The sequence below is a fragment of the Sturnus vulgaris genome, chromosome 8 (assembly GCF_052056855.1).
Source record: "Sturnus vulgaris isolate bStuVul1 chromosome 8, bStuVul1.hap1, whole genome shotgun sequence".
Taxonomy (NCBI): Eukaryota; Metazoa; Chordata; class Aves; order Passeriformes; family Sturnidae; genus Sturnus; species Sturnus vulgaris.
The window spans coordinates 2,205,207-2,230,924 of NC_142250.1; the positions used below are offsets into that span (position 1 = coordinate 2,205,207).

The 25,718-nt window shown below is 48.7% G+C and overlaps 1 protein-coding gene across 1 annotated transcript in view; it reads right to left on the minus strand.

Moving 5' to 3' along the window:
- The window catches only part of CDH23 (cadherin related 23), a 176,266-nt gene that overhangs the window by 111,967 nt on the left and 38,581 nt on the right, over positions 1-25,718 (minus strand). Inside the window, exons 5-6 of the mRNA XM_014883277.2 lie at positions 23,621-23,668; positions 23,344-23,436 (exon numbers count right to left, since the gene is read on the minus strand). Of these exons, the coding sequence (XP_014738763.2) occupies positions 23,344-23,436; positions 23,621-23,668 (141 nt within the window). The remainder of the gene's footprint in view (positions 1-23,343; positions 23,437-23,620; positions 23,669-25,718) is intronic.

The window sequence follows — 25,718 nt, forward strand, 5'->3', positions numbered from 1 at the left end:
TCCCTGGAGATGGTGGGCACGGATCAGGTGGATCCAGGTGGCCACAGTCAAGGTCTGCCTTCCCGCAGTGGCTGCTTTTGTTTTGTTGGGATGCAAAGGCAGGGGGATGACACAATCCAGGGGGATTTTCCACCATCCCTCCCCTCAACATCAAAACTCAAACCACCAAGAGGGATTTACCAGCATTCAGTGTGGGCTGGGACAAGAAATCCCTGCTCCAATTCCTGCTTGAGGGCTATGCCATAAACTGGACAGATTCTCGTTTTTTTTATACTTTAAAAATTTTTTTTTTTTGCATTTACCACTAACTTTCACTTCCTGGCACCCCATGGCAGCCCACTGAATGGCAAATGACTCCCATTAAGGCAGAGCCTTCACAAAATGCATTACAAATGAAACCCTAATGACAGGACACCGGCAGCACCGCTCCCACTCGATATTAATTGGGTGCCACTTTCTTTTAATGGTACATTAATTAATGCGAGATATCAACAGAAGTCCACGACACCCCCATTAATACAAATGAATTCATTATCATCGGTGTTGCCACGAGAAATGACAAATAAATCTGTAGCAGTGGGACACTTCAAACAATAGCCACGAATCATTAGGTATTGTCTTCATTTCTACAACGTACTGCAAATATATACATTAAATCTATGGATGCTTATCTAGCCACTCTCCATGCCTCCTCCCTGGCTCTCAAACTGTCCTGAGCCACCTTGGAGGGCCACCAAGACTTGCTTCATCACTTCACTGCCTTCTTGCTGTCTCCTCTTATCCCAGCACTTCTCACTATCCCCTTCCCTTGAATCCTCAAAAGACTCTCTGATCCAGCACGTGTAATCCTGGGAAGAGGATCACCTTTCCTTCCTCCATCCCTCACACTCCCATTTTACCCAGGCACAAAGAAATCTGCCTGTTGGAACCCAAAAGCTTGGGAGTTTTGATCTTTCTGGGCATTCTGGCACTGACCCCCTGGAGAAAATTGCTTTTGACCTGAGGCCTTGGAGAAGGCTTCCAAATTTGAGTGCTGGAGTTAAAATCACGGGGGTGTAGTTAAATAGAAGTGTGTAATTTCACATGGTGGAAGGTTTTGCATTTGAGGTTTTAGGATATAGTAATAGGTATGGGACAAATGGAGGTTCTTGGGCAGTGGCTCTTCCTCCTTCTTGTTCCTTCTTCTTCATGATTTCAGGTAGGAATTTTTGGTTGAATAGGAAATCCTGCAGTGTGTTTGGCTACTGGGTGAAAAGTATAAATAATATAGATGTTAGCTTTTAATTGAATAGTTTGCCTTTAAAAAAACCTTATAACTAGCTAAATACACCTCCATTTTCTCACTTTTAGCTAAAGTTCTAAAAGTACTGAAGAACTCTCTGTACTATAGATAAGATTTAATAAACAACCAAGTCCAAACAAGAAAATCCATCTCTTGAATTTCAATCCTGACTCTGAGTAAAAGCAAAAAATAAAATAAAATAAAAGCCAGTCACTAATATGCCACTAATAAAATAGTGCTACTATCACCTGCCCGCTTTTCTCCCTTATTTATTTATTTTACTGCATTTTTATCTGCTGTTCTGGTAGAGAAGCACACCTCTGACCACGGGAGGAGAGAGCAACCTGCCCTCAGAAAACCGAGGAAAAAACCCCACAACCCCTTTTGAAATCTGGGATTTGTTAAATCCCAAAGATCCATCAAGAAGAAACTCGTGGAAAAGCCTCTGCAGGAGCCTGAGAGCAGGTACCACCCTCAACAGGAGCGAACACAAAATCCATACAGCCCCGCTGATTCAAAAAAAATCCTCCCCTGTCTTCCCCTGGATGGCTTCATTACCAGAGGAGGGATCAATACAGGTTCAGCTGGGGTTTCCTCATCAGGTTTTTCTCGTGCTGAGGCAGCAAACTCTGGCAGGAATGCTTCCTGCTGGAGCCATGGCACGGGCACCATCCTCTCGTGGGAGGTAACACCCAAATTTCCTTTTTTTTCCCCTGCCTCACAGCGCAGAGAGAGCCTAGGACAGTGCAAAGTGCAGGGAATGGCTTTTAAAAATACAATATATGGAGGCTGACTCAGAAACTGCAGGAAAACCCAGGCAGGAGCTATGCTGAGCAAATTAGACACATAATAAAGACAGGGAAGCCAGCAATCCAAGGGAGAGGTTTTTTCCCCAAATGGGGGAAAAAAAAGCATGATGCTCATCTTTAAAGTGAAAAAAGGAGAGGTTTAGATTAGATGTGAGAAAGAGATTCTTTACTCAGAGGGTGGCAGGCCCTGGCACAGGGTGCCCAGAGAAGCTGTGGCTGCCCCTGGATCCCTGGAAGTGTCCAAGGCCAGGCTGGATGGAGCTTGGAGCAACCTGGGATCGTGGAAAGTGTCCCTGCCCTGGTTTGGGGAAAGACGGAAGAAAAAACTTCCAAAACCCACTTTTTTCTTCAACTGCACGTGTCTGCCTGAAGTCTCCTAACCTCTGTTGAGGCAAACAATTTTTCCCTCTGATTTCTCCACGTGTAGCCAAAGGAACCAGCCTTTACAATCCAGCCCAAAGAACTGGCCAAGCACACGGGGAAGTCACAGCAGAAGAGGGGTCAAAGCAATCTCCTGGTGACACCAGTGGCGTGTCAAGCAGGTTTTAAAAAACACCTTAAGTGGTTTTCAAAAAGACCTGGTGTTTTATAATAAAAGCTCCAGGCTGGTGTGTTGGGGTTTGTTTTGAAGGGGCCCCAGTCTCTGAGGTACTCAAAGCTCACCACAGCATCTCCTGCAGGGATAATAGAGCAGGAAAAAGCACATTCCAGCTTGGGATGGCTGCATTAAAGCACAGGGGCAAGGTGGGACAGGAGGAGAGAGAAAAACAAAGGAGAAAGAAAAAACCTGCACTTTTCTAGAAACAGAGGCACGACTCCCTCCTTCCCTCTCTCAGCCCACCACATCTTCTTGCAAGCAATCCCAGCTCTGCCAGCATCCTTGCCAGGCCCAAGGAATTAACATGGCATTGCCTGAGTGAGGGGGAAAAACCCCAAAGCCAGACAGCCCCAAACCCACACAACCCTGGCAAAACCTTCCTTGCTTAAACCATTCCCTGTCTCCAGCCCCAGCCTTTTCCTGCCACCTGGCATCCCCCCACCAGGCTCAGACCAAGCTTTGTCACCTGTGGCTGTGGCTGAGCAGCAGGAGAGAGGCAGGATCATTTGCCAGGGCAGGGAAAAGCTAACCCTGCATCCCCCCCTGCCACGGCTCCTGCTCCCCTTGCCGTGCTGATTGGAGCAGCTCATCCTTCTGCTGATTGCAGCTGATGGTCCTGGCTGGGTTTTGCCCTTCCAGACCAGACCCTCAATTATCAAGGGTCTGGTTTTTATAAAAGGTTTGGGGTTTTAACTGTGTTTTTTTTCCCAGTTGAGCTAGTGAGTTTATTTTTTGCTTGGGCTCTTTCCTGCCCTGTCTGGATGTGCTGATGGATTTTGGGGCTTGCCAGAATCCAGCAAAACCAGGCTTGCTGAGTAGTATTAACTTCTAACCCCCGTGTAAAAATAGCTGCAATAAAGCAGAGTGAATAATATCAGCTTCACCTAATGTAACTTTGATTAAAAAGTGCTGTCCTCTTCATCACTCCGGGGTGGTAACTCCAGAGAAATGTCCTTCCCTAGGGATGGAAAACCAGCCAGTCCAACCCAGGCACATTCCAGGGCTGCTGCTGAGCCTCACAGGGAGGGTGGAGGGACCAAACTCGGAGGAAAAGTCAACAAAATGGGGGGAAAATTCAAATTTCTGCCCATCTGGGTAGCAAGGCAGACCCTTCCAGCTTCAGTTCAGCTGCAGGACCCAACCACTGAAGTCCATGGCACCAAAGCCTCATCCCTTCCCTTCCCTCAGATGCAGAAAACTCCCAAGTATTTAATTATTCTCCCCTTCACTCCTGGTGCTGGCAGACTGTGTCAGGAGCTGTTTTGTTCCAGCCTGCAGGAGGAGGCAGGAAAGGTTTTAATTTCACGCCATGCACCAGGCGCTGCAATTTTTGGACACTGTTTGTTATCTGACTTCTGGCCCTATCTCTGGGCAGCCGTGGCCAGTTGGATTTTTAATTTATTCTCTGTTAGGATGGGGATTGTGTTCAAGTGAGAGCCCTCACTCAGCGCCCAGGCATGCTGCTTTAATCACAAAATGCCTTCGAGTTTGGAGGTGCCAAGGTCGGTGCCACTCCTGTGCCACAGCAGGCAGGGCTGGAGGAAACCCCACTGCTGCAAATCAACTTTTCTTCACCCAAAAAGTAAAAAAAAAAAAAATAAAAATCTGAATTGGGATTAAAATGAATCCCCAAATTTGTCCCTCCTCAGATGGGTGAAAACCCCAAATCAAAGGATGACCTTCTGGAGTGTGAGAGGTGTCCTAGGATGGTTTGGGTTGGAAAGGACCTTAAAGACCTTAATCTCATCCCATGGGCAGGGACACTTTCCACTATCCCAGGTTGCTCCAAGCCCAGTCCAGCCTGGCCTTGGACACTTCCCAAGGGATGGGGCAGCCACAGCTTCTCTGGATAATCTGTGCCAGGGCCTCCTCACCCTCACAGGGAAGAGTTTTTTCCCAATATCCCATCCCATCCAGGCCTGCCCGATGGCAGCATGAAGCCATTCCCCCTTGCCCCTGTCCAAAGCCCCTCTGAGTCGTGGAAGGAGCCCATTCCCCAGCAGAGGAGTGAGGATGACTTGGAAAACTTGAAAAAACTTGAAAAAACTTGAAAATCTCTCCAGGCTGATCCTTTGCCCAGGTGAAGAATTTCCTAGGTTTTTTTTTTTTTTAGCATAAGCAAAAAAGCAAGGGCATGAAGTCACATTTGCAGGCTGGCAAGCCACGGCATCCCTCTTGTGCTGGATGCCCAAAAAAAAACACCCCCCAAAAACCTGGCTGAGCACCTTTGAGACAATGACACCGCAGGGAAACTCTGCCCAAAGTTTTTGTTGCCTTCATCCCAAACCTCCACCCTGCCTTTCTTCCGGGCTGGTTTGTCAATAGAGAGCTCAGATGGGAACTCGGGGAAGGAATTGAGGATGAAAGGAATCGGGAGCAGGTAATTGCTGCGTGAAAATGACAGCGCAGCGATTTCCACGGGCTGACACAGACTCTGGAATACCAAGAGGCAGCCGGCAGCTGGGGAATCAATACCTCCCTAGAGGTGGGATTATTAGGGAGAGAAAGGGGCTTGAAAGATCCATAAGTGCCTGATGAGTGACTATTTCCAAACCACTGCTGGCTGAATGAGAATTGCCTTGGGAAAGATGCCGGGATCATTCCCAGGATGTGCCTTCAGCACAGTAGGAATGACAAAATCTGGCAGCAGAACACGGCTGTGCCATCATCCCTCACCTTCCTGAGGCTCTCTTCTTGCAAAAGGGATCTTTCCTCCTCCCTTGGTGCCCCCTGGAAGGTGCCAGGTAAGTTCCCAAAAGGGATTTTAGGAAAAGGCAGCTCTGGCATTTTGGCCTCTGCATTTCCTTCAGAAAGGCAGCAAAAAGAAGCTGCAGGAAAAAAAAAAAAAAACAACAAACAAACGTGTGGTTGCAATTCTTCTTACCCAAAGCACCTCTGCAGTCATTAACAAACCACATCTGGCAGTTCCCTGCAGTCATGTTCCACCAGCACTTTTAAAAATCCCAATTTCCTGAGCTTTGCTCAGCTCCTCCACACAAGGTCCATCCTACAGAACCATGAAGTTTTGCCCTCTGGACACGAACAGGGAGCTCATTTTAACCAAGGATGCCTCTGGGCATTCCAGCTTTCCACAGGTTTCACTCATCCAGCAGCTCTCTGTGCCCAGAGCAGGCTGCTGAAAGCACAGCTTGGAAGCTGCTCGGGGGAAATTCATGTTCAGCTTAGTGCTAAGCATGTTTAAATACAAAAGTTCCTCCTGGATGAGAGCAGCCACGAGGCCAGGGAGTCTCATTTTCCCAGGGGAAAACCAATTGCATATCTGGGTGGGAAAAAGGAGTAAAAAGCAGAAGAGCTCTCTCCTCTCTGACCTCCCTGCAATCAGTGACACAGTTATTTATTTATTTAAACTCTTTTTTTTTTTTTTTTCCAAAGGTGAAAACATAAATAGGATTTTCTTTTAGGAGGAGAGAGAAGCACAAGCAAGGAGGGAGTGAGGAGGAACCTTAAAGAGCAATTTTTGAAATGTCAGCAGGCAAAGAGTTTGCCCAAGGACAGCTTGGATGTACCGTTTGTTTTTCAAAGGGAGGTAAAAAGATGTCACATCCCTCAGTTTGCACCCTTTAGGTCATCAGGTGGACTCTGCAGCAGGAAAAAAGCAAGGCACAAGACACGCTCTCCAAAATCCAGAGGAATTTCTTCTATTGACATTTATTTTCTATTAAGTGTAAGAAGAAGGAAAAGCTTGTTTTTGTTTAATTTGGAGGAGTTATTTGCTAGCACTTGCCTCGGGCCAGGGAAGGATAACAGGAAACAGTGATAACAAACAGCAGTGCCACAGCCAGCCCTTGGAGCTCCTCTGGGATCTGCAGGGATGGGGAAGCCCAGGGATAAGGGGCAGGAGCTGAGAAATGGGGGCAGCAAGGGGAAAGCTCCTTCCTCTCTGCTCCCATCACCCCACAGAGCCTTTTGCACCACTCAACCTCGCCTCCTCCAGCGTCTGTGCTGGCTCCACACACCTTTGTGTGACTCTGAAAGCACCAAAATCAACAAAAGGAGTCGTCTCATTGAAAAACCAATTAATGAGACCTGCAAGGAAGCCAAATAAACCACCAGGTAAGAGCTGTTACCAAAACCCCGTCCCTCCCCCGATGCCTGCATCAAAGGCAGGGAATAAACGTGCAGCTGGAACAATCGTGGGGTATTTTGGGCACTGCCAAGCCCACGACTCACCCGTGTCCCCAGTGCCACATCCACACACCCAGTGAACCCCTCCTGGCACGGTGACTCCAACACTGCCCTGTTCTATTCCAGAACCTGGAAAACTTTTCAGTGAAGGATTTTTTTTCCCCTAATAGCCAATCTAGACAGCCACTGGAGCAAAACACTGAAGTCAAAGAAAAATTCACCTGGCTGAGGATAACCCAGAAGGGAGTGCTAAGGCTGCAGCCCAAAGTGCACAGCCAGCTATAAATAAAAGCTGAAAAAGAGCACTTTTGATATCTGGATGTAGCTCTTGCTCTCAACACATTCCAGGTTCAAGACTTAGCAGGAAATTTAAGCAAAAGCACCTTGTCAAAGCAGTGATAAGGAGAAGGATTTTTTTTTTTGAGAGGGGTAGAAGAAAATGTCTGTTAATCACCCATTGCAACCAACCCCGAGGGGTGAGAGCAGCTGGGCACGGGTGCAGCACCCACCCCAAGTTTCACCCCATTAAAATGCAAAGCAAAAATTAAAAAAAAAAAAAAAAAAAAATCAAACCCCCATTTAAATGCAACGTGCAAAAAAAAAATAATGTTTCAAGAGCACATCTCCTCCAAAACAGCTGCACCCAGCAAACATTCCGTGGCCCAAGACTCAAATGCTGCTCCTCTCCCCATCAGTCAGGCTCAGTGAAGGATTTGCTGTGTGGGTTTTGTTTTGTTTATTACTTCTAATGACTTTCTCATTATCATTTCGCTGTGAAACATAAACGATGGTTATGGGAGAAATCATATTATTTGGATGGCTTTATTAAATTAGAGAGCAAATCTGTGTATATTTCTGGCTCAGGATAAATGTTTGAACTTTGAGAGGCCAAAATTCATTTTCAGACAAAGCCATTTTCGGGAGCTTTGGAATCTGTGGTTAAATTTGCCCTCAGCTGCAAGGGAGATGTATGGGGGTATTTCTCAATTTAATCCCTCCTAGAGATTTAACCAAATCACCAACCCAAAAACCCTGCTTCTAATTCTGCCTATGAGAAACTTGAGACTTGTGGAACATAATGGAAAGATAAAGGGAAAACAGCGCTGAAAAGAAATACGATAAAATAATAAAATAATAAAATCATCCCGTCTCCACGTGCCCATTCCCCTAGTTCTCACAGGGAGACTTCAACCAGTTCATGCATTTTCCATGGATAAAATCACTGTCTCCACACCTTCACAACAAAGAAAAGTGCTTATTCCTACAGGTACTGCTGCAACTGAGAACACCAGCACGGCTCCACCAGGAATAGTAACAGGTGGAAAACTGGGCTACCTGCAAGGATTAGGGATGTGCCACTTAAAGTACCCGAGGAGAAGTTTGGCACCTTCTCTGCACAGGTTCCAACCTCTGGTGGCAGTGGAAGACAAACGAGTGTGACACAGACACACAGCATGAGAAAGCTGCTGCTAAACAGGCAGAAGTTTCACTTTTCCTCCTCCTTTCCATCCCTCCCTCCTTCCCAGTTCAAGGAAGGGAACAGAAGCCAAATGAATTTTCCATGCAACAAATCAAAGCCCTCCCCCCCACCTCCCAGCCTTTTAGAACCAATACCTGACACTGGAATAAACCTGTTAAAAAGAATAAATTCCCCTGAGCACACCCAAAGGGAAAAAAGCAATAGAAAATCAACCTTGATAAAAGAAGTCTTAAATGAAAGCACTTTCAGGGTGCCAACTCAGGATGTATGGCCCACAACACGCCTGGGGAGAGAAATCCCTGCTGGAAAAACAGGGCAAGGAAGAATGGAGGGGAAAGATTTGGTGTCTTCCACTCCCCATTAGGGCAGAGAACATGATGTGACCTGCAGGGAACAAGCTCTGAGGCAGTGGGACAGGTCTGTGGTCTGCAGGAGCCCAGAGGGTCTCAAGCAGCCCCAAGAATTTTGTGGGAGCAGAGCATTGGAAGGGACACCCAGCAGGAATATGCCAAGCTGGGAGCAAGCAAGATCTACTCTGCTACTAATTCAGCAACCAGGATTAATTAAAGGAATTTGGGGGAAAAAAAATGGGGAAAGGGGCGGTTTTTGAAGCAGGGACAGCTCCATGGTGTCCATGTCATGAGCAGCTGTACTCAGCCTCTGGAGGATGGAGGCCAGGGGTGGGTGCTGCCTCTCCACTGCAAAAATCACACCAGGCCATCCTTCCTGCACCTCCCCAAGCTGCAGCTGAGCAGAAATGCTGCCCTGGGCATGCTGAACCCTCCCTATCCCGGTGGGATGTGGTGGGTGGGCAGCAGGAGCAGCTCCCCCAGCCCCAGAGCCAAGGGATGCCCAAGGAAAAAGGAGGGGGGAAAGCAGATGTCTAAGCAAACTGAAATAAATGAACTTTAGATGTGAGGAGAACGAGTTAATTAAAACCTCCTTGTCTCAGACTGGCTGGGAGCTCCAGGCAGCCACCATGTGTCACCACTTCCTCTCCAAGGAAAAACCCACTGGATGGCTAAAATCCCCCCAAACCCTCAGGAGCATGTTTCCCCTCCTCTGTAAGGGAGCTCCTTAGGTCCTTGCAAGCAGATTTATTTGCACAAAAGCCATGCAGCTCCTTCTCTTTGCTCCTCTCCTTCCTCCTCCTCCTCCTCCTCAGCCCCTGCCAGCTCTTTGGGTTTCTGACACCAACCATTCCCACCTGTGCCTACAAAGGGGAGGAAAATCCTGGTGAATCCTCCCCACGAGGCTGCTGCAGAAGGACCTGAACCAGAGGAACCTCCTCCCTGGCACCCCCATCCTCCTGGATCCTCTAGCTACCAAAAAAAAAAAAAAAAATACCAATGACAGCCCATGTCTTATTTGAAACTGAATATGCCTCAACCTTTAAATTTCACAGACTTAGCAGACTGACAATACCTTTGAAACCCCAAAAATCCAGTGCAGTGCATAAGGAACAGAAAGCAATGCCAGGAGTCATTGAACTGTTTATTTTTGTTTGAGGCAGCGACTAGGAACAATTTTTCTTATAAAATCATCAATAATTATTTTTCTAAAATCATCCAACCGGAAATAAGTAAGTACTTCTTGTTCTTACTTCAAACTTGAAGAAACTTATGTTTACAAACTCTTCCAAAAAAATTCCCCTTAAACCAGGCTGTCTTCATCATCTTTGGATAGCATGCTTTTTTAAACAACTGTGCTCTATCAGATTTAGCCTTCCTAGTCTCACACACCACCTGCACTTCGGGATGGAGCTGCAACACCAAAGATACTCGTGTGACACTCCTTAGTAAACTCCTGTGTCCAGGGATGGAGTCCTGCTTCTTACAACAAAAAGACAGAAATCCTATAAGCACATTTATCCTTGGCAGAACATCTCCTGACAGCAGATCAATGGGAATAACCAGATATATGGGAATAACCTGTGCCCACAAAAAGCTGCTGGAGCACCTGCCTCGAGCACGGGGAGGGCTCCATGTCCCATTCCCCCAGTGCTGCCACCCCCTTCATTCCTGGCCACTCCATTTCCCAGGAGCAAGAGCATCCCAGAGGATCCAACACTCCTCCAAACAGATGGGGAGGCAGAGCAAGAAAGAGAAGAGCAGCTTTTGCCAAGCACCTTTTTCCAAACTCACAGCAAGGGAGAGAGAGAAGAGCTAAGCCTGCTCGGGAGGCAAAGCCTTCCAAAGTTAAATGTATCATGAAAAAGAAAACTTCTGTCGCTGCCTAAAAAGGTTTTTGACAGGTCTTCATTTGTAACCCACAAACAAATGCAGTTTCTCATGCTCCATGGACTCTAATATCACTTCAGAGCAGAACCTGAACCCAACTCTCCCTTGAAAAGCTGGAGAGGCAACCACATTAAACCAGCTCTTTCACTGCCTCTGGGCACACCAGAAATCTTTCATTTCAGGAGCTGCACCTAAAGTGCCTGGGAGCACAACCCGAGCAGGCAGAAACTGCTGCTCACAATCATTTCGATGGCTTTGGGTGGGCCAGCTGCAGCTAAGTCAAGCCTAACAAACAAGGCATTATTACACAAGGCGGAAAGAAAAAGTGCTTTGCCCTATTTCGGCAAGTTTCAGAAATCCCTTTCGTGCCCGAGTCCATGAGAGAATCTGGTCACAGCCCAGCAATTCACGTGGCCATTGTGTGCTGCCTGGAAAAAAGGGGACAGAAAACAAAGGGAGAGTCGTCCACCCACAGCAGGGTTAGGGATGGAGAAGAGAAATAAGGACACAGAGCACCTCAAAAGGCAGAGGAACAGCCTGGCCAGAGGAGCTGTGGCTGCCCCTGGAAGTGTCCAAGGCCAGGTTGGATGGAGCAGCCTGGGACAGTGGGAGGTGTCCCTGCCCATGGTAGGGGGGTGGAACAGGACGAGCTTTAAGGTTCCTTCCAACCCGAATTGTGAACATGTCCGGTCCCACAGCCTCTGCTCTCATCCTGAAACCTCCAGACCAGCTCCAGGATGGCTGAGCAGCAGTCCCTGGCCGCCTGCTCCACATCCCAACATTCCTCCTTGCTCATCCATTCCAAAGCTCAGCCAGCACAACCCACTTGCCCAGAGAGTCCCTTGTAAGACATTTCCGAACACAGGTGAGCCTGGCATTCCATATTTCATCTGGACAACGTGAGCAGAGTGTTTTTACCTCTTAATTTTGTGTTAATTTTGCCTCCCTGCTTTCTTTCTGCAGAGTTCCCAAGATTTCGTGTCAGCCACTACCTCATCCCTCATCCTGAGGGCTACAGAGCCCAGGTTTGTCACCAGCCAGAGGAATCCTCTAGAAAGAAAACCTGCAGGAGAGAGATAAGCAGCATCTCCTCCACTCATCAGAATTCAGGGAAAAGACCAAAACAAATATTAATGAGAGGCACTTAACTGTGCCTGTTCAGCAATCAATAACAGAGGACAGGGTACACAGCTGGGATCAGCATCTCACACCACTGCTGTGCTGGGGTCCACACTGGGGGGGTCCTTGGGGTTGCACCAGCAGCTCTCCAAGCCCCCATCCCCTTCCACAAACTCCCAGGACTAGAGAGACAAGGGACAGTGACAAAAACCTCACTTTTTTTTTTTTTTTTTTTTAATTTAATGATTACATCCACTCTGCCTAGCCACACCTCTTTTGGTTGAGATTTTTATTAACCTGATTATTCCAAATTATCAGCCATTTGGCCATGCCAGTGGGTGCTCTGGAGCATCTGTGTGTGTGTGTGTGTGGGTGGCATTTTCTCAATGGGAGAAAGCACAAGGATGCTTGGTGGAGCTCTGAGTGGGGAAAGGGGGGACAGCCACTGTGGTGTGACCACACAAGGACACAGGGTGGTGGCACCTGAGCTGCAGGGACTAAATGGAGAGCAGAGCAGTGCCTGCAAGGAAGGAGATGAGCTCAGGAACCTCTTTGCCTTTCTGTATAAAAAGCAAAGCCTTCCTCTGCATCTCTCCCTGGTGTGGCTTCTCCCCTTTACTCTGGCTTAGCTGGGTGTTTAGTGGCCACCTCCAGCCCAGGGGTGCAGCCCCACCTCCCTCTCTTCCAGCAGGATTCCAGGCTGGCATTGGGAGCAGGTCCTGCAGTACAGGCTGCAGGAGGAGAATGGCTTTCAGCTCAATTACCCTTCACATTCCCATTCCATAACGCTCCACTGAGGCTTTTTAAGCAGCTCCCCCCACAAAAAAAAAAACAAAAAAAACAACAAAAAAAACCTGCCTGCTGCAGCCCAGCCTCAAGCTCGGACGTGCAGAAGGGAGGTGAGGCTCTGCTCTCCTGTCCCTGCTTCCTGCCCTTCCCAAAAAACCTCCTTGAGGTCATCTTCCCCTCTCCTCACCATCTACCATTCGTGTGGCTCCTCCACGAATGGCTACCATCAAGAGGCTCTTCTTGCAGCTCTGCTTCCTTCTCCCAAGCCCAAGAGACCAGGCAGGTGGGGATCAGGCTCCTTGGTGTTGGGTGCAAACATCTGGGCCACCCATCCACCCCACAAGACACGGGGCCAGCACAGAGCAGACACCCACGCTCTGTTTCAGAGGTGCTGCTGTAAGAAAAGAAGGTGAACCATTCCTAGGTGAGAAATAGGTTTGCTGCCTGCCAGAGGGGAGCTGACCTTCCCCCAGCATTCCCTGGGCATGCCAACAGAGACACAGGAGCACAGGGTGGGACATGGGAATTAGTGTCTCCACGTATTAGTGACTATTCTGCTTTTTTCCCTCTGCCTTCACTCAGAGTCGGGATTGAAGCAGGAAAATATGGATTTCCTTGTTTGGACTCAGTTGTTTATTAATTCTTATCTATAGTACAGAGAGCTCAGCAGCACTTTTAGCTAACGAGCTGAAAGTGAGGAAATTGAGGTGTGTTTAGCTAGTCACAAGGTTTTTTAAAGGTAAACTATCCATTTAAAAGCTAACACCTATATGATTTATCCTTTTGACCCAACAACCAAACACCTGTGACCTGCACTGCAGCACCAACTATCCAACCAAAAAACTACTGCCTAAAACCAAGAAAAAGGAACAAGGAAGAAGAGACAAGGCCCAAGAACCTCCATATTGTCCCATACCTATTACTAAAAACCCCAAATTCCAAACCCTTCACCATGTGATATTGGGGGGGGCTGAGGAATCTGCAAACATCTGGATGTGCATTTCCAGCACGTTTAATAAAATGTTTTTCTAAGCACTGCTCCTGACCCAGGGAGATTTGGGATCATCTAAATCCCACAGGCAGTAAAAATTGTTTTCAATTTCAGGGTTTTCATCCGACTCTGGTTTTGGGATGGAGCACAGGTAGATCCCACTTTATCCACGGTTTGGAAAACTTATCTCTAAATAAAGATTTACTAATTAGGGAAAGATCATCTTCCACTGATGGCAATGAACTAAATTGCTAAAAAAGCATCTCTTGGATGAGCATACCTGTTACAAACCCTCTTTTTTTCCTCCTTAAACACCAAATTGAAGGTGGTGCTGGTGGCCATCCTGGCACAACCAGCCAGACTCCAGGTCAGGAGGTGCCTCCAAACACCAAACAAAGTGTGGGTGGCTGAGATTAATGACACCCAGGCTGGGCAGGAGGTGGCTGACTTCACTCACACCTCCTCTTCTCCCTTCCCACTACCCTTTCCAGTTTGATTTACAATTGCAGGACAAGCCTAAGGAAGTCAGATAGCACCAAAGTTTGAAAAATAAGGGGGTTGTTGGCATGACCATCACCCGAGCTCAGAGGTGTGGGGCCAAACCTCCCTGGCACCCCAGCAAAACCCCTTGACCACACAGAGCAGAGCTCAATTTCCTGGTGAGAAAAAAAAGAGGGACAAGGAACCATCATCCTGCAAAAAGTGACAGCCATGACCACCCCTCCTTTTTCACCCCAAACTGGGTTTGCATCCTGTCTCAGAAAAAACAAATCAATATGTTTTACACGCCTCCTATAAAGCAAATCTCCAAAACCTCCCCATTTTTTTTCCTCCTTCAACCAAAATTGCCTTGAACCCTCTATTCACTTTCCCTGCTCTCTCCATTATTTGCACTAACAAAATAAATCACTCACATTTTAAGTTCCCACAGCAATTAACGGTTGAAATTAAGTAATGGCTCCTAATTTTGATTGAAACTTCTACTTAGATCAAATTCCCTCCATCTGTAATGAAAACAGCTCAAAACTGATACAAACAGTTCAGTTCACACATAAATATTTAAAAAACTTACAGAGAGGCTGATTTAGTCTATTATTTTACCACAAAGTTTGACCAGCAGTGGAAAGCTTATTATACATGACTGTCACTGACACATTACAAACTAATAAAACACAAAATGCAATTCTCAAGAAGAGATTGGAATGAATCTATTGCAAGAGCGATTTTTATGGTTCTTTTGAAATGTTATTTCTCCCCAGCTTTGCTGTCAAAATGGCAACATTTTCCCTAAATATTTCCATCTTAATTAAAAATGGTGTTTTTATCGGAAAAAAGTGCCAGCTGCAGCTTCACATTCCCGTGCTGCACGGAGTGAGGATGCTGATGTGTGCCCACCTCAGGGATCTGCTGCTCATCTTGGTTACTGCAGCTGGAAAAGACCCCAAAATTCCAGTGTCCCTCAGTGTTGTTTCAGCACCACCTTAATCACCCCTTAATTTAGGTGTGCTGTGACTAAAAAAAAAAAAAAAGGAGCCTAAACCAACAAACTGTGAGTAAAAAATGTTAAATATATTTTCAGAGATGGGTTTTTTTTTTTGCTTCCTGGCATGGACCAGTTGCTGCTGGCCACCTGAACGAGTTAAAAACCAGGGAAAATGAGTTAAAAACCAGGAAAAATGAGTTAAAAACCATCCAGACACAGCTCTGCTGATGACTCCAAGGGTGAGGTAGGGAGAAGGAGGTAAAACAGGGATGTGGGGCAAGAGGATGGATGCAGCTTTAGCTGGCTGGCATGAGATCATCAGTTACATCCCAGGCTTCTGGGAGGAGATGGTGACCAGGGGAAAGGGAGATGAAACAAAACTAATTGCCAGCAGATTGTCCCATTCACTCCCTGCTCACCCCTCTGTTCCTGGAACGGGGAAGAGACCTTGAAGCCATCTGCTGCCCAGATGTGTGAGTGTGATTACACTGAGAGGGCTGGGCTGGAATGTCCCCTGGGAAAGAGACCTTTCCCAGCCCAGGAAGTGCTGGGGGACCACAATTCCTGCTCCAGAGGAACGTGCCTGCTCTGAGCAAGCCACTGCCAGGAGCCACCATCACTTGGCATCAGCCATTCTAAGCTCAGACATCGCCCTGGTGACACTGGGACAGAGCTTTGGAATCAGCAGATCCGTGCCCTCAGCACCCACGTGAAGGAGTTTTGGTCAGTGAGGATTTTTTTTCCTTTTCCCCATTTCTTCCACGAGGAATGATCACTGAGCTGTCCAAGTCACCTTGCCCCTCTCTTTGCCTGTGCTCTCCTCACTCAGAGAAGGTTGTTGAACGCTTTCCCTTCCTCTCCCCCTAATTAGACAATTCCCTAATTCCCCATCATGACAGCTCCTCCACGGAGGCACCACATTACATGCTGGCTCCCCTTTTCTGATCCAAACCCGTTTTTTTCCCTGCCCAGCACCACACACTGGCCAGAACAGCAAGGCTATTTCGAATTTTCAGGCTGCCCCCCCCTCTTTGCTGCAGTAGCCTTCCAGAAAGAGCCCAAGTTTTGCCTGCTGGAAATGACTGTTATCTCCAGGACACTTTACACATTACTTCCACGCCATTTGGAGTTTTCCGCCCCAGTAGTTTCTGTTGCATCTCTCATTTCTCTCCTCGGTCACGTGTATTAAAGGACCAGGGTCTCCTGTTCGCTGGTGAACCCCGACAAGGGGCAGGGGACACTTTTTTTTTCCCTCCCTAGGACGTCACTCAAGACCCTCTGGCGTCACAGCAAAATTAGCAACAAGAACTTGCACGCAGATGACCTTCAGAGCAAAAGATGTTCCAGGTCTGAGCTCCTCCTCCATCACAGCTTCAAAGGACAAAATTATTCAAAGTGAGGGTGGCCAGAGGAGCTGTGGCTGCCCCCTGGATCCCTGGAAGTGTCCAAGGCCAGGCTGGACAAGGCTTGGAGCTACCTGGGATAGTGGAAGGTGTCCTTGCCCATGACAGGGGGATGGACTAAATGACCTTCAAATATCCCTTCCAACCCAAACCATTCTAGGATTCTGACATCTGCAGGGTCAGCTGTGCAAAGCCCTGCAGCCCCAACCCCGTGTTTTACTCAAAGCACTGCATTCTGTCTCATTTAAATTCTTTTCTCCAGTCCTGGTGGAAAAAAGCAGGGAGGAGATGACAGCTGGTGCCTGCTGTGCTTCCAGGCTCCTGCCTGGAGACACCACCAGCATCCCAAAGCCAGAAGGAAAGCCCAAGACAGGGCCTGCACTTCTCAGCCCATTTATGTTTTTCTTGTCACAATAAAGATGATTAAAATGGGAGGATGTCCAGGAGGTTTGGGAAGCGTTTCACCAGTTGCAGATTATCACCTGTGCAACAGAGACCCTCTTGCTACAGCAAATCCCCACTTCCTATTGGTCCAATGGGATGGAAGGATGGAGGGGAGATGGAAGTGCTTGACCTACCCAGGAAAGAGAACCAACTTTTCTGTCCAACAGTGCTTAATGAACACAGCTTCAATAACTCACTCCACTGCTTGCTGCCTTTCCAGGAAGTTTTAAAAAACAAGCAAACAACCAAAAGAACCCCTACAATAAATGAATAAATGAATAAATAAATGAATAAATAAATGAAGAAATAAATGAATAAATAAATAAATAAATAAGTTTTTTAACTGTATCCCATTTGCTGAGGAGAAGTTCGAGGCACTTGCAAATTCTGCACGCTCAAAGGTAGCGGAAGGAAAGCATGGCTGGATTTGGGGGGATAAGTTATTCACTGTAAATTATTTGTTCAGCTCTAAACTCCAAGTGGGAATATAAGGATAAGGGGGGGAAGGAAAGCAATGAGTGAAGGGGAAAAAAAAAAAAAAAAAAAAGGACACGAGGAAGGAAAGCAGCCAGCAATGATTATAGGTCATTTTTGCAATGTGGTAGGAACATCTTCCTTATCAGCTCTGTTATCATCACATCCACTGTAAAGGCTCTTTATTTAAAGGGGGGGAGGGCAAAAAAGCCCCAGAAGGTGTCTGGGAGCGTGGAAGGGGCTGGGCAATGCGGCTGAGGGGGGGCTCAGCCCGTGGCAGCTGCTTTGTATGCTCAGCACCAGCCCCGGAGCCACGGCAATAGAATTATACGAGCCCCTGAAGACTCCCGGGCAGGATGGCAGGGAAGCTGATGTAATTACTGACATTATTACCCTTAAAGCAAAATAATAATTTTAATTACAGCAAGGGCTTTGGGGCCTTTCTCTGCTCCTCCCTGCCCCGGCTGGCTGTGCAGCACGGATGGGTTCCAGGCTGTGCCATGGGGACGGGGGCAGTGGCGCTCCCCTCCCTCCTCTCCTCCTTCCCCGCCAAATCCCGCTCTGCACCATTAAGGAAAAGACATCATAAAAGCCACGATTTCAGCTACACCCCCACATTAAGGATGGGAATGGTGTCCAGCAGCTTGTGAAGGCTCGGTCCCAAAGGCTTCTCCCCGAGCAGAAGGGGCTGCTGCTGATGGCGAGCGCCCGCCTGCCTCCCAATTAAAATAAATCGGCAAATCAGGGCTCAGCTCGGGAGATAAGACACCTGCAAGCTGGATCAACACTGCTGCGTGCAGACCAGCAACTTTCCTTTCCATTTTTAAACTCCTTTCCCACTCCCCCTGCTTGCCTGAATTCGGGACGAGATGAGCACGTTCCCAAGGCAGAGGGTTGTGGTTACAAATTTGAAGGCAGAGCTCTGATTCCTGTGTCCTTGTGAAGCTCCAGGTACTTCTCTTGTGGTCCAGCTGTGATTTCATGAATGACTGAATTGCAGTCTCTGGCCTGGTGCCAAGCTTTTTGCTGAAGGATCATAGGATCATGGAATGGTTTGGGTTGGAAGGTACATTAAAGACCCTCTAGTTCCAACCCCCTGCCACGGACACCTTCCACTAGACCAGGCTGCTCAGAGCCCCATCCAACCCTGTCCCTGAACACTTCCAGGGATGGGGGTGTGTGACCTCCAGATGTAACACACATCACTTCATAAATCACTCAGTGTGTTTTAACAGATGGAATGAGGTGGGGCAGAGCAAAAAAAAAGGAGAGAAAACCCCAATGGAAACCTCCTGGGGGAACATTCAGGAAAGAAACCAACAATTAAATGACCTTTCTGCCAGCATGTCAGAACTGCTGATGCTCCAAGGCCGAGAGAAGGCCAGGGATGGCTTAAACTTGATCAGCAAGCTCAGGATGTTGGGGGTTTATAGCAGAAAACAGCTTTTTCCAAGGAGAGATTAGACTTGAAGTTAGTTTACCTGATAGTACAATTTAGGCTGGAAAAGCCCTCTAGGATCGAGTCCAACCATTGCCCCAGCACTGCCAAGGCCACCACTAACCCCTGTCCCCAGGTGCCACATCCTCTCCAGGGATGGTGACTCCACCACTGCCCCAGGAGTTAAAAGGCAAGTGGAAAGTTGTGTGGAAGCCCCTGGAGGTTTCCTGCTCGGGACTGGGACAGAAATCCCAGCAGGAACCAGGGGGAACAGTCCACCCTGGTGTCCCCAGAACTCCAGGTATCACAAACAGGGGCTTGGCTCCACTCCACCTGCTGCCTTCACCTAAAAGCCTTGAACTGTGACAATCCAAGAGCTCTGAGCTCCCCACGGATCCAGCCAAAAGGAAGAAAAAAGATCAGATAAAGTGAATTTGGCTTGCCAGAAACGGAGGCATGGCCACAACAGCCTGCCACAGGCTTGGCAGTAGATCTCTCCTTGTTTAAAAGCCAAAAATCCGAGACTCCCAGAAACGCGGTGCCTCGGGGTTGGGCGAGGGGGGTAGAAAAGAGGCCGTGAGCAGGAGCTGAAGTGCAAGGGATGCATCCAAGAGGAGAACGAACCCTGAAGGTCAGAGTGGCAAGCACACGAGCAGCTAACTAATGTACTAGAGCAGCGCCGCGGGGCACAGCCACGGGCACGCAAACTGGAAAGCCATAAAAGTCCATTACAGCAAATCAAACAGCAGCCAGCATGACAGCCATTAGCCCGAAATGAATACACGGGAACTTAATGAGCTCTGTCGAGGCCAGCTTGGAGGATGAAGTCGCCGATTCTAGCAGGATTCCCCTTTTCTCTGCAGCCGGGAGAGCGCCCGCCCCGCCTCGCTGCCTTTTGGCAAGCAGAGCACGGGGCGCGCCCTGGCCCAGACGGGACGGACGATTGCCCCGCAGCCATTTCCCTCTCCCAGCCCAGCAGCAGCAGCTATTCCAGGGATGAGATGAGCGCTCAGCAAGCACAGAGGAGCGGTGCCACTCCAGCAGTCCCGGTCTGGGCATTCCGAGCTGTTGTGCTGCATCCTCTCCATCCCTCCCCGCTCCGCCGAGCGAGCGCAATCCGCAGCCCGTGGCCAAACAAATTCCCCTTCTCACACCGAGCGGGCCACCAGGATGGGTATTTAGAGGCAGTATTGTTTTTAAAGGTCAGTTTACTTCGTGTTCCATTTATTTATGCACGCTCTTCTTTTGACTTTCCAAGTGGCACACAATAGCAGCGAGGTTTAAATGGCCTTTCGGTTGCTGCTCCATTAGCTACGACAACTGCAAATCGATACATCCATTTATCTCAAAATTAAAAAGAGAAAAACCCTCATTAGCTGCCAAATCTGCACAGAGCCAGCCTGTTGAAAACCACGCTAGCCTCTTCTCTTTCTCCAAGCTCCAGCCCTCTTCATTCATTATCCACCGGCCCTTGGATTTGGGCTGGGTGCTCTCTGAGGTGGATTTTGGCACCTGTGCCCTCACTGCTCACCCTCAAGCTGTCTGGAGCATGGGGTGACCTGTCATCCCTCACCATGGCTGGTTCCCCAGGTGTCTCCTGCCACTTTTCCATGCCACATCACCTCCAGCTTCGAGTAGTCGTGGACAAACAACAAGGAAAACTCGTGGCTCAGCACCAGTCTCAAAACCAAGTGCACATCTCCTCCTTGCCAGCTGCGCCACCACGCACAGAAAAACTTATTGCTGACACCTCCCAGGGCCTGCAGCCCTTGGAGGGTCTTCTTCAGGTGGTGAGACCCCATCCCCTGCTCTCACAGTGCCTGGCAAAGCAAGGCTCCCTGTCCCTGGCAGAGGAACAGGAGTGCTGGCAGAGGCGTTTGTGGCTCATTACCTCTGATCGGTGCCCTTGGTTAAAGATCACGGGTAGAAACTGGAAGCTGGCACACTCTGCCTCATAATTAGATTAGGCCAACCTCCAGAAGAGCACAGCTCCCAGGGCCAAGTGGCTGCAAGGGGGGAGCACCGGGCTTGCTGCACCCCAAAGAGCCAGGCAGCCCTGGAAATCCTGCACAGCACAACCACAGCTCACTGCAGAGCACTGTGAGACAGCACTAAGGTTCAGCCTCTTCTTCTTTTATATATTTTTTTTTTGTCCAAATCACCTGCCTGCAGTTCCTTTTCCTCAGCTAGCCCTGATTTTCTGCATATGAGGGTATGGAGTGATAGGACACAGGGGAATGGCCTTCAGCTGCAAGAAAGGAGGTTTAAATTAGATATTGGGAAGAAATTCTTCCCTGTGAGGGTGGGGAGGCCCTGGCACAGGCTGCCCCATGCCTGAAAACATCCAAGGCCAGATTGGAGAACCAATGGAAGGTGTCCCTGCCCATGGCAGGAGCTGAACTAGAGGAGCTTTAAGGTCCCCTACAACACAAACCATTCTGGGACTCTAATATTCCACGATTCCAAACCAGCACCTTTGCCCTCCCTGCTCCCCAGGCCGGGCACAGGTTAATGAATGGGGATACTCAAGCTTTGCAATAGGCTTTTAGGACAGAAGCCATCAGTGAGAAGAGATGTAGCACAGAAATTCCAGATACGTAAAAAACTGGTGCTTAACACAGCCCTGATGCCCGGGGGAGTCACAGAAACCCATTTCTTCACCTGAGGGGCAGGTAGCAGCTAAACCAGAGGTCAGTCTGAGGGCAGGGCAGAGGAGCCTGCTCTCCTCCCATCCTGCTGCCATTCCTTTTGCTTTGCAGACCTCTGCAGGCAGAGCACTGCCGGGAGGAGCAGCAGCAGCAGCAAGGCACGACACGACAGCCACCCGCCAGCTCCAGAGGCTCCAGAGCAAAGGTGGGAGCTGGGAGCACCTGGTGTGGGTTTCCTCCACCACCACAAGTCATTTCTGCAGCCCCCGTGCTCCAAAGAGCAGCAGAGATGCCCCTGGCCCTGTGTCACTCTCGGGGGAAGGTTTCAGGTGACTCGGTGCAAAGATGAGACTCCAGCTCCCGGCTCGAATGAAGAAACCTCATCCTGGCAGCAGAGGGATGGGGAGGGATGAGAGCCCAGCACGGTGGCAGCAGCAGGAATATTAAATACACGCCGGTAACACAATCGTTCGCACCTCTCGGTTACCAAAGCTGCCCCATTTCACACACACAGAGCGCACACGGGACCTCAGCCACACCCCGAGGAAGAATCTGAGGAAAACTGCCCTGCCACTGCCGTGCAAAAAGAGGTTTCCTCCAGGTCAAATGCTCTACAGGCCCGCTGTTTCAAATGGAATGTCCTCACCTTCTCCTCCTGGCACCAGAAGCCACAGCTTTAAAGCCCAAAATTCACATCAGACCTGTGAGTTCCCGGCCAAGTCAGGCTGCAGGTGCAGAAGCTGTCCCTGATGGATGAGCAGATGTCACCTCCCCTGCAGTGGCCAGCGCTGAGAGCAGCAGAAACTGCTGCTGTGGGAACCCTGTCCTCGGGGATATTCAACTCTTGGCCTGATAAAGCCCTGAGCAATCTGACCTAACATGAAAATTCTCGCTGGGTTAGTGGGAGCTGGAGCCAAATGATCTCCGGTGGCCCCTTCCCACCTATTTCCTTCCAGGGACAATATGGGACCAGTCCATTAAAGGAAATCACCAGCCAGGGCAGAAGCCTTTGGGCAGCACTCTGCCAGAATTCAGGCATTTGGGGACATCCTTGGTCCTGCCTCAGGTCACCTCTGTGACCTGAACAAGACACAGACCCTCATTTACACTCATTTGCAAACTTCCCATTTTTTCATGGGAAGGATGTCACCAAAGTGCCACATCTCCTCTTCCACCTCCTTCCCCCAACACCCAAACCACTTTGCTTCTGTCCATTTTCAGGCAGTGACTTCCAGAAGTTCCATCCTCATGAGGGTCCAGGGCAGGAGGAAAACCCCGTACACTGGTGGCCAGCTCTGTGGTGGCAACCAGAGTGCACGAGTGGCCACTTGTAAGAGCTGAAAGGGGGCTCCAGACTGGCTCTTTAGAATGCTGTTTATTGTATCCAGAGGATACAGCAATTCACGGGTCGTGGGTGACAAGAGCCCAGCCCACAGCCTGTCACCTCAGCTGTGGGTTTGTCTGAAGCCACTCCAGTTCTGGTTACAATGCAGTATAGACTTTTCTTTGCTGAGCATCCTAATACATAACACAAATCAATCCTTTTACTATTACCTATAGCCTATCATAACTACTAACATCACCATATTCACGTTACTATTTTCCAATCACAAAAAGTTAGTGTGTTACAGTTTAAGCTAGAAGTTGTTTTTTCAGTTTTCTTGTGGAAAATTCTTTCTACTTGCAACATGGCATTTTGTTTGCTTATAAAATCTTTTTGCTTGGTAAAAACATCTGTTTGAGGTGGATTTATCCTTTGCTCTGAGCTATAAACCCCTCCCAGCTCACATACTAACATACACATTGCCTTCTTAATTATCCAGCAACGGGCTCGGCAATTCTTCTCTATCAAAACTTGCTTTCATTTCTACTCCTTCTTCAGGTTCTACATCACTCAAAGATCTTTCTGCTGTACATACACATCGGTGAGACCTTCCTGTCCAACCCCCATCCATCCCGGGAGGCACAGAGGGAAGAGCCAGGCAGAGAGGGTCCCTACCTCAGGGATGCGGACGCTGTAGGGCTGGTTGTGGAACTGCGGGGCGTTGTCGTTCACATCTCCCACCTGGATGTTCACTGTCCCTTTGATCACCTGTGGAGACCCAAGGACAACAGCAGTGTCAGATTTAGGTGTGGATTTAGAGCCTAAAGGAGCTTGTGGCTGTGTTTTTGGGGATTTGGACCAAAGGGTGAGCCCTCTCCCCTGATGCAAAGACCCACGTGCCCTGCTCCCCCCAGTCCGTGCCCCAGACCATAAAATGAGAATTCACACTCACCCCTTGGCTGTCACTGACAGAAAATTCAACCGTGAATTCTGACTTGGTCTGAAAGGGAAAGAGAAGGAAAAAAAAAAAACCAAAAAACTATAATTAAAGATGCTGTAGTGTTTATCTGCAGGTGGCAGGCTGGGGACTTGCAGCCAATGTTATTACACGCAAAATGCTTTCAGGACCTTCCCAAAGAGGAGAGGTGCTTGAGTGCCATCAGCTGCATTGGGCAGAAAATGCTGGGCAATCTGAATGCCAGTGGGGCTCCTGTGTATTCCATAGGCACGGGAGATGCCCTGCCCCAAGGCAGGAGGATGCAGGGCTAAGGAACCAAATCCCTGACTGGCAGCTGGGCACTTAAAACACTTAAAAAACAAGATTTATGACTCGTGGCAATGCAGCACATCTCAGTGAGGATCTCTAAATCCTGCTGCTGCTTCCCCAACTTACCTACGACACAGCTGGGAATCCTGGGACGAGCTATGTAGTGAGAACTGGCTGAAATCCCATGAAAATACCCACACAGTTCTCTCTGCCCCTCGCTGCTTTAACTAAATTAACAGCTTGCAGTAGGGATCTATTCGAGTCACTGATGCTGGGATGAGCCACAAGTGGGAAAGGGTGAATTTTTGGGGGGATCAGGGCAGGGGGATATTGCTAGTGGAGGCAGAGCTTCTCTTCCTGACCCTTTTCTTCCCACCAGCAATCATTTTGCTCCTATTTCACCAAAGAATCGTGTAGAGATGGACAACTCTGGCCACCACATCCATCTGGTACCCACCCATCACCTGGTGTTTTTTGTTCCCCTCCAGCCCTGGCAATCCCTTCCTCACCTCCGGTGTCCTTGCCCTGCCTGAGCTGCTGGAGCACAGCAGCTCGATGTCTCCCAAGCATCCTGCAGGAAAGGCTGGGAAAGCCAGCTTGAAATGCTCTCTGTGCTGCTGCTCTGGTTGATTTATTCCTAATGGGATCGGCTCAGGGACAGGCAGCACCTGGAGCAGGAGCTCTGCTGGCACCAGAGTCCAAGGGTTTGGGGAACAGCGTGTACCCCCTGCTGCTCCCACATTTCCACCCAAAAAACCCGGGAAGGACAGGCAGAGAAAGCCTTTTCCAGCTCCTGCCTCGGGGCAGTGCTCACAGGCAGGAGGAAGGGCTGAAATCCCGAGGGAGAGGAGATTCTGCTCCCTGTGCCACCCCACCCTGCTGCATCAATGCCTTACAGCCCTCCTTTCCCCCTAACTCATCCACGAGGGACAAGCCAATAGGGAAGAAAGGAAAAAAACAGGAGATAAGAAACAACCTGTTGAGCATTTAAATTTTAAAAACTCCATAGAATAATCAGAGAAAGCTTCCATGTACCAACTGCTGTCTCTTAAAATTATTTTAACACAATTCTTCAGCCTCGGGGTCTGCCATTTCTTTAAAAAAATCCGTTTTCCTTCTAATCTTCATAGCAGTAAAAAAAAAATGTTTTGAAATTCATTTTACCTCTATACGTTCGCTCCTTCCTCTTTTTTCCCTATTTCATCTTTTCCTGCATCATTTACCTTACTACGACTCCTTCTCCTCCATTGTACGAGAATTCGCCTCTCCTTTTTCCCTTCCCGCCACTTCTCCTGAGTGCCTTTCTCCCCCCTGACTTTTTGAACATGCACACCCAGGCCAGTGTTCTCTGCTCCCAACTTTCTGCCCATCCCCATCCTTTCCTCCACCCTAAATTGTCATTTACACCTCTCTCGGGGCTGACTTTGAGCCCCTGGAATCAGCCCAGCCCATCCACGCATCCAAGCTCTGCCCAGCTCCTTCCCTGCCCACACTCCACACCACAAAACACCTTAAAAAAAAAAAAAAATCTATTGATCACCCTCCTGGGATTAAGGCTGGCATGGGAAGTATTGGGAAGCAGGAGGCATTTGGATGAGGGAAGATTTATGACTCACGCCAGCAGCTGTTGGCACGGCGAGGCGGAGGGGAGAGGGGTGAAGAAAAGCACTTTATTTTCCCAAAGTCTCGCTCTTAACACTGTGAAATTGGGTTTGGCCTTCCCCCCAGCATCCTCAGCCTGAGCAGCATCCACCACCCTGCTCCTCTGCACATCCCAGTGCCT